The sequence below is a fragment of the Colias philodice genome, chromosome 3 (genome assembly GCF_061535455.1).
Source record: "Colias philodice isolate Cphi_HAF_F1 chromosome 3, ilColPhil1 Martin Lab GWU primary, whole genome shotgun sequence".
In the NCBI taxonomy this organism is placed as follows: Eukaryota; Metazoa; Arthropoda; class Insecta; order Lepidoptera; family Pieridae; genus Colias; species Colias philodice.
Genome location: NC_143088.1, coordinates 332,796 through 350,878, shown reverse-complemented (window position 1 = coordinate 350,878; position 18,083 = coordinate 332,796). Strand labels below are relative to the sequence as shown.

The 18,083-nt window shown below is 35.0% G+C and overlaps 4 protein-coding genes and 1 non-coding gene across 6 annotated transcripts; 1 reads left to right on the top strand and 4 right to left on the bottom strand.

Annotated features, from left to right (window-relative positions):
- Positions 1–57: 57 nt before the first annotated feature.
- LOC149489306 (uncharacterized) lies at positions 58–8,309 on the bottom strand. Its single transcript, XM_089711762.1, has 9 exons — positions 8,153–8,309; positions 7,443–7,806; positions 7,159–7,246; positions 4,543–4,729; positions 3,847–3,986; positions 3,502–3,538; positions 3,331–3,432; positions 2,987–3,090; positions 58–264 (listed from the first exon to the last, which is right to left on the bottom strand). The coding sequence occupies exons 2-9, from the start codon at positions 7,790–7,792 to the stop codon at positions 208–210; spliced, it is 1,065 nt and encodes a 354-aa protein (XP_089567888.1). The 5' UTR covers positions 7,793–7,806; positions 8,153–8,309; the 3' UTR covers positions 58–207.
- A 190-nt stretch (positions 8,310–8,499) lies between these two features.
- Positions 8,500–12,817, top strand: LOC149489304 (uncharacterized). The gene is made up of 4 exons (XM_089711722.1): positions 8,500–9,927; positions 10,925–11,012; positions 11,283–11,383; positions 11,734–12,817. Exons 1-4 carry the CDS (start codon positions 8,642–8,644, stop codon positions 11,813–11,815), a joined length of 1,557 nt encoding a protein of 518 aa, XP_089567848.1. The 5' UTR covers positions 8,500–8,641; the 3' UTR covers positions 11,816–12,817.
- Positions 12,334–12,406, bottom strand: TRNAV-AAC (transfer RNA valine (anticodon AAC)). Its single transcript has one exon. It is a non-coding gene; the product is annotated as a tRNA-Val (tRNA).
- A 132-nt stretch (positions 12,818–12,949) lies between the features above and the next one.
- Positions 12,950–14,504, bottom strand: LOC149489303 (thrombin-like enzyme contortrixobin). The gene is made up of 2 exons (XM_089711730.1): positions 13,681–14,504; positions 12,950–13,322 (listed from the first exon to the last, which is right to left on the bottom strand). Exons 1-2 carry the CDS (start codon positions 14,499–14,501, stop codon positions 12,977–12,979), a joined length of 1,167 nt encoding a protein of 388 aa, XP_089567856.1. The 5' UTR covers positions 14,502–14,504; the 3' UTR covers positions 12,950–12,976.
- A 290-nt stretch (positions 14,505–14,794) lies between these two features.
- Positions 14,795–16,538, bottom strand: LOC149489302 (U11/U12 small nuclear ribonucleoprotein 35 kDa protein-like). 2 transcript variants are annotated; one of them, XM_089711750.1, is made up of 4 exons: positions 16,481–16,504; positions 16,204–16,285; positions 15,973–16,103; positions 14,795–15,142 (listed from the first exon to the last, which is right to left on the bottom strand). In XM_089711750.1, exons 2-4 carry the CDS (start codon positions 16,277–16,279, stop codon positions 14,795–14,797), a joined length of 555 nt encoding a protein of 184 aa, XP_089567876.1. In that variant the 5' UTR covers positions 16,280–16,285; positions 16,481–16,504. The 2 variants fall into 2 exon arrangements, with proteins under 2 accessions (XP_089567876.1, XP_089567867.1); XM_089711741.1 differs by having other exon boundaries at positions 16,204–16,538.
- Positions 16,539–18,083: the final 1,545 nt, after the last annotated feature.

The window sequence follows — 18,083 nt, the reverse complement described above, 5'->3', positions numbered from 1 at the left end:
TTCATCGTGTAGGCAATTAATTAAGGGATCTCTAGTAACCAAAAATAAAACAAGCAATGTTAGTAATCATTTCATTTATTAGCTGTCAAAAGACAATAGAATTAAATTTATCTGTGTACTTAGTAAATACAATTGGCTAGATTTATCCGATACAGTCTCACACACACACACACAACACCGACGCACGAGTCCTCACACTGCACTATGTTACATTTGCCGGAGCCGCTTGTTCGGCCGCTGACCGTCGTTCATGAACGCGCCCTGCTGAAACAATACAATTGTTTTATATTCTGTAAATACTGTTTTTTTATATTATTTTCATATGAATGTTGATCTAATCTAATCTAATCGTTTAAAAATATAACACGCACAATGCTCATCATTTAATAGTAAAAGGACTGTTCTTATTCGAGGGATTGTGTAATAAAATTGGTGAGTCGGTTTTCTATTTTTATTATTAAAACAAATTATCAAATCAAATAATTAAACTTATTATTTAATATCGTAATCATAATTCACGACATTACAATATTAAATAATTTCATGCAAAGGGAAATCAAAACTTTCGTGTAATTACTATTGATATAAAAACGGGAAAGTAAACTGTTAAATATAGTACAATATTTATATAGAAAGTTAAAAACCGCGTATCAAAATGATACGCAATTGACCGTGAAATCTTTAATGATCATGCGTCAATTAAGTTTGTTAGCAATTATTTTATTGACTTGAAACATCTTTTAATATTGAATTTTACTATTTGGGTTAAAACATTGACGGCAATTAATGTTTTCAATGATTGTGATTGCAAAAAAATTAATAACACAATTTAGTATAAGCATTACATATTTAATGGATGTGATGAAAAGCAAGACACACACTGAATAGATTAGAGTTATAGGGAAAGATATATATTTATATTTTATGAAGACTGTCTGTTTTTAATATAAAACTGTCTGACTGTTTAAATTTTTATATATCTGCAAAATCTTTAAAATAAAGTATCCCAGAGTGTGATCTTCCTAAAAGATCGCGTTTTCCTCTTAATGTTTGAATTGTTACAAGTTCTAAATTACCTATAACCCCAATCCACTATACAACTATAATTTCCCGGCTATCCCTTGTATATTTTTGTTAGTTTATCATCAATCAAGAAGTATAAAGAACATAGACGGATTATATACAACATAAAAATGAAAACAAAAAAAAATACCTGCGCTAGTCGATCTGTCTACAGGTAGCTCTGAAAAGAATGCACAGAAAATATTAACGCAAAGAACTTGCAGAGTTTCCACCCCAAATACATTTTGTGTTCGCTGCATTTCTTTGCCGACTTTTCTATGCACTCATTTCTTGAAAGCGACATGCGTATGAAAAACAAAATAAATCACAAAAAATAAAACTTGGATTTGTGCCACAACTACTGGGAATTCGGTTATTTTGAAGCATGAAATGATTGCAAAAAAATACAGAGAGTGTCACCATGAAGTAATAAAATTTTGAATATGTACATGAGTAATTAATATTTAATAAATGGTTTCTTAAATTCTCACCCCCATATCATTAAATATATAACAGAATAGTGTTCTATCATCAAGCTATGTGTAAAGTTACTTTATACAATATGTTTATATATATGTAGTTGGAAGACATTGTTAACCTTTTTTTAATACTTCATAATGACAACAGATATCAAGAATTAGACAATTTATGAAGATCAGAATTACATTGAAAATTTGTTGCAATTACAGGATATGTGATCAGGGTGCATGCATTTAAAAGATGATTTATTTATGTCTTGCTTCTATAAAATATGATGATTAGCGATAATAACACACAATAAACACCTACTTCACACTTAAATATTCAACAGACACTTTGCAATATTTCAATTAATTGACACGTAAGGAAAAAATATCCAATTCAACCAAAGGATCTTTTATACATGCATAACAAAGAAAAATGATAACAGAACATATTTTGTTGTTAGTTTATAAGTTCTCTAAATATATGTAGTATACAGTTACATTACATACTATGTGGTTATTTTTTGTAATTTGTCTCATACATCTTTTACAAGTGTAAGTGTAATTTGCGGTTGCATGTAGTGTCGTATTATGTGCGATGTTTATTTTACGTGTAACACAGTGGTCTATGGTGCATATGGTGCTGTATAAATTTATGTGCACAATTTTCTATAGCAGTACTATGCACAATGTTACTGTGTTATGTGCTGTTTTCTGTGTTTTGTGCTCTATTTATTTACATGTTACGTTACATCTATGTGTTGTTTTGTTTGTGCTATGTATTCTAGGTGCATATATGTTAGGTGCAAGATCCACTATGTACTCCGTGTGTGTGTCGTTTTGTTATCTGTAGCACATATTCTAGATACATATATGTTAGGTGCAACATCCACGTATGTATGTGTGTGTATGGTGTGTATGTACGTACCGGGCGGCCCATGAAGCCCTGCGGCGGCAGGTAGGTGTTGACGGGCGCGAAGTGTGTATGGTGTGTATGTACGTACCGGGCGGCCCATGAAGCCCTGCGGCGGCAGGTAGGTGTTGACGGGCGCGAAGTGTGTATGGTGTGTATGTACGTACCGGGCGGCCCATGAAGCCCTGCGGCGGCAGGTAGGTGTTGACGGGCGCGAAGTGTGTATGGTGTGTATGTACGTACCGGGCGGCCCATGAAGCCCTGCGGCGGCAGGTAGGTGTTGACGGGCGCGAAGTGTGTATGGTGTGTATGTACGTACCGGGCGGCCCATGAAGCCCTGCGGCGGCAGGTAGGTGTTGACGGGCGCGAAGTGTGTATGGTGTGTATGTACGTACCGGGCGGCCCATGAAGCCCTGCGGCGGCAGGTAGGTGTTGACGGGCGCGAAGTGTGTATGGTGTGTATGTACGTACCGGGCGGCCCATGAAGCCCTGCGGCGGCAGGTAGGTGTTGACGGGCGCGAAGTGTGTATGGTGTGTATGTACGTACCGGGCGGCCCATGAAGCCCTGCGGCGGCAGGTAGGTGTTGACGGGCGCGAAGCCGCCGCGCGGGAACGCGCCGCCGCGACCCGCGAACCCGCGCCCGCGGGCTCCTGCGTCATGGTAACGGGTTATTTAGCACATTTAATATATTATGGAATCATGTATAATATTCATAAATAATTCAAAATAATACGCTTGGTTTATACAAGTGTACTATTGTTTTTACTTTTTTATTCTACACAAAACTGCTTTTCTATTTAAAAAGACTATTCCAATCCTTCGCTATTAACTTTTTTTTTAACCTAACCTTAAACTGAACCCCCATAAATCAGACATAGCGGGAGTCTCACCTCTAAAGTTGCCCCTCGCATTGAAAGCCGCGCCGCCCCTCGGGCGGAAGGTGTTGTTGCGCGGCGGGGCGGCGCCCCCCGCGCCCCCGGCGGCGCCGGCGCCTGCGCCCCCCGCCCCCGCACTCGCCCCCTGCCCCGCCCCCTGCCCCCCCGCACTCGCCCCCCCCGCGCTGTTGCGGCTCTGCTGCCCGTGCTGCCGCTTGTTCGCCTGCAACATCACACTATATTATATGTGAAACATTCGCAACATGCGGAACATGGAAGGTGGAACATCTCAGATGTCAGCACGAAACTTTTAATTCAATTACAATCTTTATAGTTCATGAAACATTTGTTGTTATTATTTTATCACTGTTACCTACATTCAATAACATATAATATTATAAACATGTGTTTTTTTTAATATCATTTTGATAATTTGAGAAAAGTTCCAAGGCCTGTGATAAAAAGGACATAATTTGAAACACATTTTTGTACAGAAACCTCACATGAATATCTAAAAAATATAAAGTTTACCTTATTGCTGTTAGCATGCGCCTTCTGCTCGTCATCGTCCCGGTACTTAGTGACGGTGACCAGGAACCCGTTGAGGCGCAGCTCCCGGTCCAACTTCAGCGCCTTCTCAACTGAGGCCTTCTCTTGGAACGTCACGCGCACTGCAACATGCGTTCATATAATCCATACTATCCATACTAATATTATAAATGCGAAAGTAACTCTGTCTGTCTGTCTGTTACTCAATCACGCCTTAACTACTGAACCAATTTCATTCACCAATTCATTTTGCATGAAATTTGGTATAGAGATATTTTGATACCCGAGAAAGGACATAGGATAGGTTTTATCCCGGAAATCCTACGGGAACGGGTTTTTCTTTGAAAACGCGGGCGAAGCCACGGGCGGAAAGCTAGCATATAATATATGAAAGTGCAATTACTATATTATAATAATTACACTAGTCAATATACATTTCTGCTCTCGAAAGTAAAACCCGCTCTATTCAATGGTATATAACACAGTACTTCACAATATTGATTAATTGTTCAAATGTATTGAATAGCACTTTTTTTCATGCTATACTTTACGTGAAACATATGTTAACAGATACAAAACAAGAATCGTCGATTTCCAAATAATATTGCACAGGAAAAATAAAATTTATACCCAAACTTGAAACATCCTAAAAAAAATTTCATCCATAAAAACACTCACAAATCTTAAACTTAGTCTTGCTGAACTCGTGTATGTGTGCAATCTCCCCGCACTGCCCGAACAGCAGCTTCACATACTCGGTGGAGGCCTCATAGGGCACTCCCACCAGTACAGCTGTCTCCGCAGACGACTCAACCACCACTGAGATCGCGTTGCCCTCTAATACTGTACCGTCCTCCGTCAGCGCCTGCAATGGGAACACACTTGAGACCCTGCCGTGGGCCAGTTTGCCTAGCTGTAACAACTTAAGTGACGTGTTGAAAAGATGATCATTTATTTATATTTATTTAAAATTGCATTCTTTTGATTTTGGTTGCTTAAACAACTTACCCCTTCGATTTATTATTCAAATATAACAGCAAAAGTGTGAATTCTTCACCTTTTTAGCTGTTAAGTCTCAATTATTTGTACAAGACCTAAGAAAACTTATAATATTGATTTAAGTTAACAAGTGTGAAAGAAAATTTCATCCACATAATAATAGGCATGCTTTTAAAATCAGCTTCAATTGTACAAATAGCATAGATACATTTTTACAAATATTATCATTTAAATAGTCTTAAATAATAAAAGCATGCAAAACTCTTTGTTGACAAGGACAACACAGCAATATCTACTGTATAACATATGTATTTATAATAAGCAAATTAACTAACATTGACTATACCTATAATTATTTTTTATCATACATCTTCAGCCTAAGAACATAATTTCTTTATTTATGAATTACAGTAAGTCAATATTATTCATTTAGGAAGACAGTTTAAAAAAAATATATGTAAAGAATCATAGAGCCTACCTAATGGAGCAATATAAATATATGGAAACTTAACCAATAGAACAAATAATGCTGTGTTACTATTTAATTAGAATAGCTATAACATATTGCCAAAACATCTCAATGTGTTAACTTTATACACTTCACATCTTCAAATTATCACAACAATTTATTTTTATGTTCATATGTTTTACCAAATGTAATATTAACTCAACAATATCAATTTTTTATCTTACTTATACCTGTTAATGCCCCACACCCTGTTTGCACAAAAAGCTGTATATAGAAATATTAATATATTTATTTATAATCTATACTAATATTATAAAGAGGAAAAGTTTGTAAGTATGTATGTATGTATGTATGTATGTATGGTTTTCACACAAAAACTACCGGACCGATTTCAAAAATTCTTTCACCATTAGAAAGCTGCATCATTACTGAGCAACATAGGCTATATTGCATTTTCAAAAAAATTAGAGATCCTTACCAAAAATGCAATAATGTAACCTAAGGTGTAAAAAAATCCTCAATAAAACTTCTTTCATCGCGTGCGCTGCGGAATCTATTGAAGATAGAACAAAAAAATGTTCTACGGTATTATAGAATGGATCAATATCTACAAGAAAGTCCGCGATACCATATGTCCATCTTCAGTAGTTATGTTACTACAACAACTTTTTTACGTTTTCAAAGTAAATAGAAGTGCCGACAGTAATCAAACCATGTTATCCATACACATATATTAATCCTTATCCCAATAAATGATGTTTTATTATAGACTGTTTCAATACCAGCAAAATACTTTTTAAATGAAAAGAATTGGATATTCCATTCAAAAGATATAACGAATTTTTAAAAGTGTCAATCTACAGAAAATAGTAGGTATACTGTTCGAGTTCTACCAATATGCGTCTTGACGGAACACAGTGGGGTTTTGGTCGGTAGGAATCCGACATAACCCACGGCCCCTCCCCCGGAGGCCGTATCTATGAAAGATTTCCCCACTAAAACAAAAAAAAAGGCCGTAATGCGGGACGGGGTAAAGGTGATCTTCATGTGATTAAAAATTAAACCTATAGTCCGGCCCATAGTAGACTTTTCACTGTAACGATATCGCTATCTGGGGATTCTAAAGCCTGTAACACAGTTTTAACTAACACAGGCTTTAATTTCCCCCAAATTATTTTTTTAACTGTATTATTTTGAAACTTTTTCAATAAAGATTTTCTATTTTCTATCTAGATGCGGGTGAAACCGCAGGGCATTGCTAGTTCAAATATATAAGATTGATATGATATACCCATTGAATCAGTTATGTGTATTATGTCATAAGGTGGTCATAAAAAGGTTGTAAAAATGTCCCAATATATGATATGAATGTTCAGTGAATATAAAAGGTGTTGGTGATTTGTCATTCACAATGGGTAGTGTTCACACATGTGTAACTACTTATATCATGAGTCATCCTGTATGTGCAGTATTCAATTGAAAATACATACAAATCTATAAATAAAATACATATAAAATTATGGTATACACACACAAACACCACAGTGTAGGAAACATTGGGCTGATCTACTACTGTCATTGAAAAATAAAATTTTGCACTTTACATATTCCATGTCAAAATAGAAGCCAATAAAAACATTTGTGTAGAAGACCAGCCATTCCAAACATTCAAATAGTCATTCTTATTTGCTTTTAGGGAAATTAAGGAAATTTGGAAAAGTCTAGCTTTACATGTCCTGTTGGGATCATTTTGATCCACAGCAGGCGAGGTCTAATTATTATCTAACTAAAGAAATTAAAAATAATGTTAATAAACTTTTGTTTACCTTTTCCAGACACTCTTTGTTTTTGAATTCGACTATAGCCGATAATGTCGGAGTTGTGGTCAATTCAGTTACAATGATCGGACCACGTCTAAAAAGAAAGAAAATTCCTTTTGTTAATACTCCGCTTCAATCAGTTCCAATTGCAATTTGCAATACAGAACTTATCATATTTTTTTAAATATAATTTTCAACTTAATTCTTAGAAAAAAAATCGAACTGATATTTGAATGTTAGCAAGTTTGTGTCGAAATATTAAAACTTATGAAAAATAATGAAAAACTTACTTTACGCTGTTGATTTCTCCGTGTTTCGAGAAAAGTTCTTTCAGTTTATCTTGGTAATCAAATAGGTAACTCGATGGGAGATTTTCAACGAGCAGTTTACCAGATTCCACCTTTTCTTCTTTCGGTTCTTCTGGTTTGGCTTCTTCAGTGCTCTGTGCCTCCTGCTCTCCTTCCGCCTGCTCCGCGGCCTCTTCGGCCGGAGCCTCCTCCTGCGCCTCGGCCTGCGCGTCGCCGTTGTTCTCTTCCGTAGCCTCCATCGCCTCCGTGGGCTCCGGCTCCGGTTGGCTCACTTCTTCATTAGCTTTTGCCTTTTTCTGAGCTGCCCCACGACCTCTCTTCGGCGCTACCATTTTCGACACTTGACCTATAAAATTTATATGTTAGCCAAAATTCCTACGTTCGGCGTCATTTACGTTCCAATAGTTTCCCGCCTATAGTTATGACATTCAATAACATTTAGCCGCTAACTATAATCAAGGACAAAGTTTATCACCCGCTTAAATGTCAGAAACGCTAATAAAATGCAAAGTGTCCGGTTTTATGGTGCTTTTAGCTATAACATGATATGGTCGCAAAAACATCAATACTTGGGAAAGGCGCCATGAGGGCATGGCGTTCAATGGAAAATTCACGAACCTTTACATATCTATAACGTAATAACAGAAAACCTAACAAATTTTGGGTACATAATAAAAAAACCTATGACTTACCTCAAATATTTTACAAATACACAAAACTATAAAACCTTTTTACAAAAGTACGCCGAAATTATTGCAAAAATAACACACAACAAGCGAAACACAAGCGAATCCGCCATTAAATTATAGTGTTGTTCGATGAATCAGAATTGGCGTCACTAACCGTAGAGATGTAGCTTCATCAAAAATCGATATATATTTACCTTTTTATTTTCCACTTCATACCTTATGCGGAAATTAAACGTTCATAAATATGATAAATACGGAAATGTTTTAACTTTTAAGACACTGAAAACTTATTTGAAAAAATCTGGAATAAAATACCTTTCGATTGACAGTTCTAATAAATGACGTATAGTCTATGGACATATCACATATCCACATATGACATAACCTCAAAATTTGAAAACAAAATCGAAAGCGGTGTTATTTACATTTTTATAATTTAATGTTAATTAATTTAATTTAATATTAACTTCATGTGCCAAGTTAATTGCAGCAATGAAATCTAAAAACTTGAATCTTCCACGAAAGGCTACTGAAAAAGAAAAAACAAACAAAACATATGAATTTGTAAAGTATTACAGTACATCAGATGGAGATTCCGTTAATATAAAAGACAATTTAAATAAAAATGATCCCAATGATCATGTGAAAAAACCAATAAAACGACGGCAAAACCCTAATAAAATGAAAACGAAGGGTGGAATTGTTAATATGTGCAAAATAGACATAGATGGTACAAATTTAAACGCAGAATCAGGTAACCGATCGCCTTTAAATGAATCCAAAACTATGTCGACACCTAACGTTAGTAAAAATAAAAATCCTTGCGTGAAATCAATCTTGAAAGGCACCTCAGCCTATGAAAGCGTAGATATTTCCAATGTTCCCAGGATCAAACCTAAAAAAAGAAATAAATCGGTAAGCCTTATGCTGGAGGACAATGAAGTTATTATTAAGAAAACGAAATCAAATGATTCTCTAATGGCTAAGAACCAAGATACAGTTAAGACCAATTTAAAAAAGAGTAAGCCTAAGAGTAAACTGATAATTATTAAAGCAGATAAGGAGAACAGTAATTTAAAAGAAAATAATACAGATAATCAAAAAGAAATAACTAGAAATAAAAGGAAACGACCAGGAAAGAAAATTAAAAAAATACCAGTTAAATCAGATCAAGAAACGGGTGGTGGTGACAATACAAATAATGTAGATGAGAGCACAAAGGCTACAGAAGAAAAAATAATTGTTAACACAATGACTGAAAAAGCAACTGAAATAAAGAAGAAGAGAAGAAAGCGAGGCAAAAAACTAAAACCTACAGCAGACTCTGAAATAGAGAGCACAGAAGACAATGTAGTACTTGATAAACAGAAACTCAAAAAAACACAGAAAAATAAACATACAGTTGAAGGCTCTGAATCTGAAGAACCTGCAAAGAAAACTAAAAAGAAGAACAAACCAGAGGTGATTGCCAAAGGTATTGAAAACCTTAATATTGGTGATAATGCTCACACATTGACCAACATGCTAGATGAGATGAGTGTCGACAAGGAAAAAAAGAAAAAGAATAAAGATAAGCCAAAAATTGTGGCTTCTACTGAATTGAAGCCTGAAGAAAACACTGATGTAGTAAAGAAATCAAAGAAGAGAAAGAATAAAAAGAAAAATCGTAATTTAAATGCTGCAGTACTTGTACAGAATTTGCCGTTTTCTATAATTCTCAACTACCGGCAATTATTGAAAGAGCACTTTTCCAAATTTGGAAATGTTCAGAATATTGGGTAAGTCTAGGACTCTATTGAAAACAATATAAGAAATATAGCAAACTAGTTTTACTGTGTGTTTTCACCAGCAGGCAAAACCAAGTATTTCTATAGATTATGTGTTCTTCTGGTACATAAGCTACATCACTTTGGGAGTGAGTAGTCAAAATTTATTTAGTTGTGTTCCTGTGAAAGAGCAACAAACAAAGATACATGCATACATCCTCACAAATTTTCATGTTTATAATATTACTAGCGACCCGCCCCGGCTTCGCACGGGTATAAAATAGATAGCCGGGCGGCCGCGGCCGGCCAGTACGTCCAGTCCGCCAGTACGTCAGTACGTCCAGTCGCAAACGCTACGTCCCGCAATTTTTAAATCTGTAATATCTTCGAAAATATTCACTTAAATCATACGGTGTAAAGTGCCATATAGATCTATATTAAATGAACAATGTATTCAAGGTATTTAATTGGTTAAGGATTAATGCTGTATTGGTTAAAATCGCATCGAAAATTAGCCATTATTTGTCGTAAAAAGTAAATGACAAAAAAAGTTATTGTGGGTTATCCATAAGAGATAGACATATGCCATCGCGGACTTTTCTGTAGACCTTTTCAATGTGTATAATACTTAGTACATTATTTTGATAAAACTCGTAGGGTTCAGCCTGCGTTTGCAATGTAAGCGGAAAAAATTTAATTTTTTACGACATCACATTAGAAACAAAAATAACAGTACTTCTCCACTATTTAATGGATGTTATTATACATATAAACCTTCCTCTTGAATCACTCTATCTATTAAAAAAAACCGCATCAAAATCCGTTGCGTAGTTTCAAAGATTTAAGCGTACAAAGGGACATAGGGACATAGGGATAGGGAAAGCGACTTTGTTTTATACTATGTAATGATAAAGATACTAATAATTATAATCAAGATACTCATAGAATTATTGAAGAAATACTTTTGTTACTAATACAATTTTATCTAATGTTGTTGTAATGATTTCAGAATTGCAGACTTGAAGTGTGATGGAGAGGATCCAAAGCCAATATTTACAACCAGGATATTCTTCACAACTCCAAAAGAAGCACTTGCTGTATGTATTGTATTATAATATTTCATATGTATTCATTTCATAATATTTTCATTCATTATAGACCGGGGGATAGTGACAGAAATTATTGGGTCATTTGTACTTGTATATGGTTCTTCGTGGGTCTTGGTACGTAATGACAAAAAGAAAAATTATGGTCAGAGCGCTGGTACCGGCGGCCCATTCGCGTGGGCGTTAGTTGAACTCGTCCGTTAATTACGAGTGCCAAACGATTTATTGCTTCTAAATAAATTATATCAATTTGAATTACAGGCTGTTGCAGAAGACAAGACAGTTTTTGAAAACAACATAATACGCGTAAAGAAATACGTAGCGCCTGCAGAGAGACGAGCCACCTGGGTGAATACCATGAGGTAGGTACCAGGCAATTTATATAATGTTGAATAAATTGTTGTCAATACCCTTACAGATACTACTTCTCGAGATTTTAAACTCGCGCACCCTTTTCGATAAATTTCTCGCTGTAGATGTTAAGTTGCAATTATGAATTTATGAAATATCACAAGGGAACAAGATTAAACTTGTACGGAACCGTTGCGTCGGTTTGCTAACAATAATGCTAGTCTAACTCGTTCTCACCTGATGGAGTTATTTTTTGTTTAAGAACTTTAAACATGCATTTTGTTGTTTTTTGCTTTCCTACATAAAATTAAAGTAAAAGGCTTTATTTTTATAAATCAATTTAATAAATATTGTTTTTCAGGTATAGGAAACCGGGAGAAAAAGATCAAACAAAACCTGAGCCTGAGAAAATGGCGCCCGAAGTTGGCAGTGACAGCGATTAAGTTGGCGGAAAAATACTTGGAAGATTGTTACTATTCATAGTTCTAATAATTTTTATCATGTGAAGTGTTTTTATTAATAAAAAAAAAACGTTTTTAAGTATTTTTTTTATGTTTCATTCAGTTTAACTTTATGCTCTAAGAGCAATAAAGATATTTAAACAATCTGATTATTATATCCGAATTGGTCGCATTTTATTACTTGTATTTTGTTTATCTACTCAGAATAACTATATATTATGTATATCTATACACACTTATACATGTTCTATAGATATAATAATCAAAATGTTAATCTTATAAAGCTGAAGAGTTTGTTTGTTTGAACGCGCTAATTTCAGGAACTACATTTTCTATTGGTGTTAGATAACCCATTTATCGAGGAAGGCTATTGGCTATAGGTACATTATCACGCTAAGACTAACAGGAGCGGAGCAATGCGGGTAAAACCGCACAGCATAGCTAGTAGGTAAATAAAAAAAGTTATTTTAAAAATTATTTAAAAAAAAATGTAAAAACATTGTTTCCGCCCGGGATCGAACCGGGGGCCTTCTGCGTGTTAGGCAGATGTGATAACCGCTACACCACGGAAACTATACACATTGCCTCGAAATATAGAAACAAGTCGTGATGTGATAATTATTACCTGTTTATTGTTTAACTACTGAAAACGAATCGTATAAAATATGTATGTAGGGAATCTATAAAATATTTAAAAAATTCCGAATATTTTAAGAACTTGTTTATTGTCATTTATGATAGTGCCGCGGGTCTCGGCAGCGGCCGGCGAGTGCCAGAAGCGAATCGCTTTTTAGAAAAGAAACAATTATTATAATAATATAGAAAGATATATACTTAAATATACTTATAGGATTTTAGACGCATTTTTTTTTAGAATATATAAGATATCCGCAGTTTCCATAGTACCCAAACCTCTTCGTCGTAAATTCTTTGCGGCTTTCTTCATATTGTAATTAAACGAATTACCTATGAACTATGAAGTTTTTAACTGCGAATAATAAAATTTTCACCATCTCAAATTCTGCCATCTTCACACAAAAACACAGCGCTTGCAGCGCCTCTACCAATAATTAATGTAACTACTTTACGATCGACAATTAAAATAAAACCATAGACTCGTACAAAAGTATTTTATTTCCATCCTCAATCCACTTTAACAACAGAGTCAATCCAATCTCTGAGCTCCGCTACATTAACATACAAATTCGGTTCACACGCCAGCCCGCAGTGTTGGTTATCGCTCATGACGCCCAGAACCACCCGACCCCTGAGCATGGGGGTTCCCGCACAGTAGTTGCAGGGGGTTGTCCTCCCCGTTAGCACCCCTGCACATAGCTGGGTCACCCCGCACCCCTCCCTTAGCACTTCCCCCTCCGGGACCAGGTGCCGCAGCGCCCAGCTCTCGTCTCCAGCCTCGCACTGTTTGAGAGGCAAAATGTTCACGGTTACGCTGTGCACGGTACGCGATAGTGGGTGTTTGTCTATGCTCCTGGAAAGAACATTTTAAAATTAAGTATGTACCTATCAAAATAAGGCATTTGGTAACCTATGTTATAATAGTGTTCGCTATAATGGGTAAAAAGTAGGGAATTATCTTCAAAAGTAAGTTATGAACTTTCGTTGAAATTAATATCTTGCTTTTTTGCACTAATGCTCAAAGTAAATTCAAGCTCTAAGAAAACTCAATCAAAAATACTTATAAAATATTTTTTGGCAAAACTACAAACAAAATAAGTTTCACTACTTACTACATATTGAAGTTTTTCAAATGGACATAAAAAATGTGATTTTTAAATGGGGTGCCAAGTTCACATAGACTTGAAAAAGGTACTTTACTAAACTCTTACCTAAACTTTCCAAAACCCAGAATATCCAAGTTTTCTCCTAAAGTGATCAGCAAATTATCAAGTATGCTTGCCAGTTTTGCAACATTACCAGCATTCAATCTATCTTCTGACTTTAAGGCTGCCAAATCGTAACTCTTATTGGTCCCTTGGTACAGTGGGTGGATCATCACATCAGACACCGCATGGATTGGCCCATGCCTCTCTCCAAACTTCTCCATCATCACAAAAGAGTCCAGGGAATCCACCTCTTCAATTGATTCTATGCAACTTGCTGCAGTGATTGTCCAAAATTGATTGACTACAGTAAGAATACAACCAAATACAACATCCTGAGGAGGTTTTATCTTCACCAAAGCCAGGACAAAATTTTTTCTTTTCACTTCTGTAGCACCATCACTTTCTGTTACAAATAGATTATTATCTTTTTTTATGTCTCTCCCTTTAGTTGTATTACTTAATGCCAATTTTTTGTAATCTGTTTCAAATTTTTCATGTTTTGTATAGTAATAATGTGTAACAGCTTCAGTTTTGTATGAAGGATCCCAAGTGCATTGTACATTTTGTGGCAATGTATATCTTGGTAATATTGTCGTAGAAGTTTGAATGTTTGCTGTTGACTCTGTTGTTTCATTAGTAACATTGATTGGTACAGAATATTGCTGTAATTCCTTCTTATGACAAGCAATTAAGTGTAAAATCAGGAAAGTTAGGAATGCAATGAACCCTACAAGGAGGAGACCTTGAGCTATGGTTAGATACACTTCTGTTTTTGTAAAGGACTTGCACCACCCTTTAAACTGTTTACAAAACACATAACACATGATGTTTGACTACATGCTTGATGGATGTCATGTGACCAACTAGATTGGTCAATGTATCATTTATAAAGGTATTGAAATAAATACAATACAATTCTCAATCTCCACACAAAACTTAATATTTTGATTATACATATTATATAGTTTGGTTTTCAAAATACATAAATCTAAAATTATGATATTTTTCCAATATTCCTGTATTTAAAGATGAATGGCATGGCAATGTTTTAATATTGTTTTGAATCAATGGAGTAATAAGAAACCTAATAATGCTGCAGCACAAAAAAAATATTTAGTCAATTTCTACTAGTTCCTGGTTCATTCTTTGGTGTAATAACAAAGGGTTTTCTGAAAGGTCTATCTCTGCATCCAAATCTCAGCTGCCCTGACTCCTTCCTACCACCAAACCCTCCTCCAAGCCTCCGAGGCTTCCATCCCTGGAGGCGTCTCTCGGCCTCCTTCTCAACAAGTATTTCAGAGCCATCAATATACGCCCGATGCATTTCTTTCAAAGCCCGTTCCACACTGAGTCTGCTTTCAAATTCTACGAAGGCATATTTCTTTGATTTCCCAGTGACAATATCTTTGACGAGCCTGCATTTTATTATGTTGCCGCATTTGGAGAATTCTGACTCAACTGTATCCTGAAATTCAAGTGCAAAGAACTATAAATATTGTGTGATTTTATTACTTATTAAACAATACAAAAAAATGGATGTAGTTTATATGCCCCTGTTAACAATAGGTCAATACTCAAGCAGAGGCGGAATTTAAATTTTAGCAGAACAAATAATTTGTTTATGCTGTTTTCTTATAATTATTCTTAACATAGGAGAAACATTCTAAAATATTAGTAGATAAAAAGAAAAGTACTATTCAAATGTACTCACTTACCTACATGAATATAATTAAAAAAAAATTAGGGATGTAACGATACCGATACCGATACCGATATATCGGCCGATATATCGGTATCGCCAATTATAAAACAACCGATACCGATATCAAACAATTAAAAAAACCGCGCCCAATGAACGATGTGGGAGGCCGCCCGCCCGTGCGCACTTTGTTTTTTGAAAAAACTCTACCAATAGTAAACTTTTATTAGGAACTAATTGTATGAGTATAACTAAAAGTTTAACTGATTTTGCAAAATAATAATACTAAAATAAATGGTTTTCTTGTTTTTTGATTTGGCATTGTTATTTAAAAGAATACGATTTACAGTTGAGTCTCTGTTGAATGTTGGTAACTTTTATGCATAATTCACTATTTATTTTTCTACCAAGCCATCGATATCGGTATCGGTATCGGTATCGCCGATATTTTATTACAAATATCAGTATCGGTATCGTATCGGCAAAATCATGTATCGTTACATCCCTAAAAAAAATCATTAATCTTACCACTAGACCAGCCAATGCACTATGTTGAGTAGTTTAATTGAATTTGCATTGTAAAAATTATTAATTACCTGTGTTGTTCTGGGATTAAGCCTTGTGATAAATATTGTGTACTCTGGATTTCCTTGCACCAATTTATTTGGCACATACTTTGAGCATATAGCTCTAACAATAGCCCTGTCATGTGGTTCTGTATCCGTTTCTATAAACAAATAAATACTTTAAATCAGTTTTATAAGATAATGAAAAAGTTACTGTTATTGTAGGTATTGTAAACAATATGTCAAAATTCAAATACTCACTATCTATTGAGCCCACTTCGATAGGGTCGTACACATCAGTCACATACTTCCCGAAATCAAAGTCGTCTCTGGGCATTGTAAACTTAATATAAAATGATCAAATCACTTTAGAAAGCAGAGGCACAGTGGATAGCACAATTGGTTATATTATATACGTTTGTATACAGGGACAAGTTTAAATCAATACACACAATAATAATACACATAATAGGTATGTATTATTAATAATACATAGCCTCTTAATGAATACTTATAATATTAAAAAAATTAAATATACCAAAAAATATCAGTGATTACGGTCGACAGCCGGCCTTTTGACAATTTATTATTTACTTTGACAAATGAAATAAATGAGTTTAATGACATTCTACCCCGTTTTCCAATTACAGCACTAGAGCGCATTATGCGGCTTAATGCCTAACGTTGAATGTTCCAACTACAGCAACACTTCGCACAAACGAGCACTAGAAAAAGTAATGCGCGTGAATTGATGCGTGCAATCGATTTATCGTTATGTAATTATTAATTGTTGGAAAAAAATTTAAAGCTTTCGTTTCATTGTTGTTTTTTCGAAATAATCAAAGTTAATTCAAATTGTGTTAAAAAATAAATATAAGTATGGATGAAGGTACAAACATTGAAAAAAATGTTAATGAAATAATCAAAATCCAAATTACTTAAAATAACCGTAAATATTTTTCAACCAATTATTATGTACTAGCGACCCGCCCCTGCTTCGCACGGGTGCAATGCTGATACTAAATACACTACAGAAAAAACTTTTATCGTTGTAAATAAAAACAGCGGCCCAGCCGGCCGGTACCGCGACAAACGGTACGTCCCGCAATTTTTAAATCTGTAATATCTTCGAAAATATTCTCTTAAATCATACGGTGTAAAGGGCCATATAGATCAATACTAAATGAACAATGTATTCAAGGTATTTAATTGGTTAAGGATTAATGCTGTATTGGTTAAAATCGCTTCGAAAATTAGCCATTATTTGTCGTAAAAAGTAAATGACAAAAAAAAGTTATTGTGGGTTATCCATAAGAGATAGACATATACCACCGCGGACTTTTCTGTAGACCTTTTCAATGTGTATAATACTTAGTACATTATTTTGATAAAACTCGTAGGGTTCAGCCTACGTTTGCAATGTAAGCGAAAAAATGTAATTTTTTACGACATCACATTAGAAACCTCAAAATAATAGTACTTCTCCACTATTTGATGGATGTTATTATACATATAAACCTTCCTCTTGAATCACTCTATCTATTAAAAAAAACCGCATCAAAATCCGTTGCGTAGTTTCAAAGATTTAAGCGTACAAAGGGACATAGGGACATAGGGAAATAGGGACAGAGAATGCGACTTTGTTTTATACTATGTAGTGATACCACTTTATTTACACATTAATGAGGTTATTGCTAACTATAAGAATTTTTTTTTTTCAACACTGAACTTAGCGCAACCTGCTGGTGCGTTTCACGTTCCAATTAAGCATCAGCATAATTCGGCATTGTGCGGCACTGATTCGCATTATGCTCTGTAATTGGAAAACAGCCCTAATCTCCATTCTCCACTCACCCACTCACCCACTCAAAAAATATATTTTTTTTGTAAATGTTGTCTAGTGTCTATATGTCTATATTATCGATTTTAAAATTGAATAAAATTCAAGTCATAAAAATCACTCTATCTCTTCTTTAGCGTGTACCTGCAACCAATATAATTCTATAGAATGAGGTTCTTTCACGGTTCATAACTTCATAAGTGATGTTTTGAGGGTTACACACAGGGCAGGGGTTACATAATATATTGCCCAACGCTGGTATGCGTTAAAAAAATATTTCATTAGAGCGTCCTATCCTCGC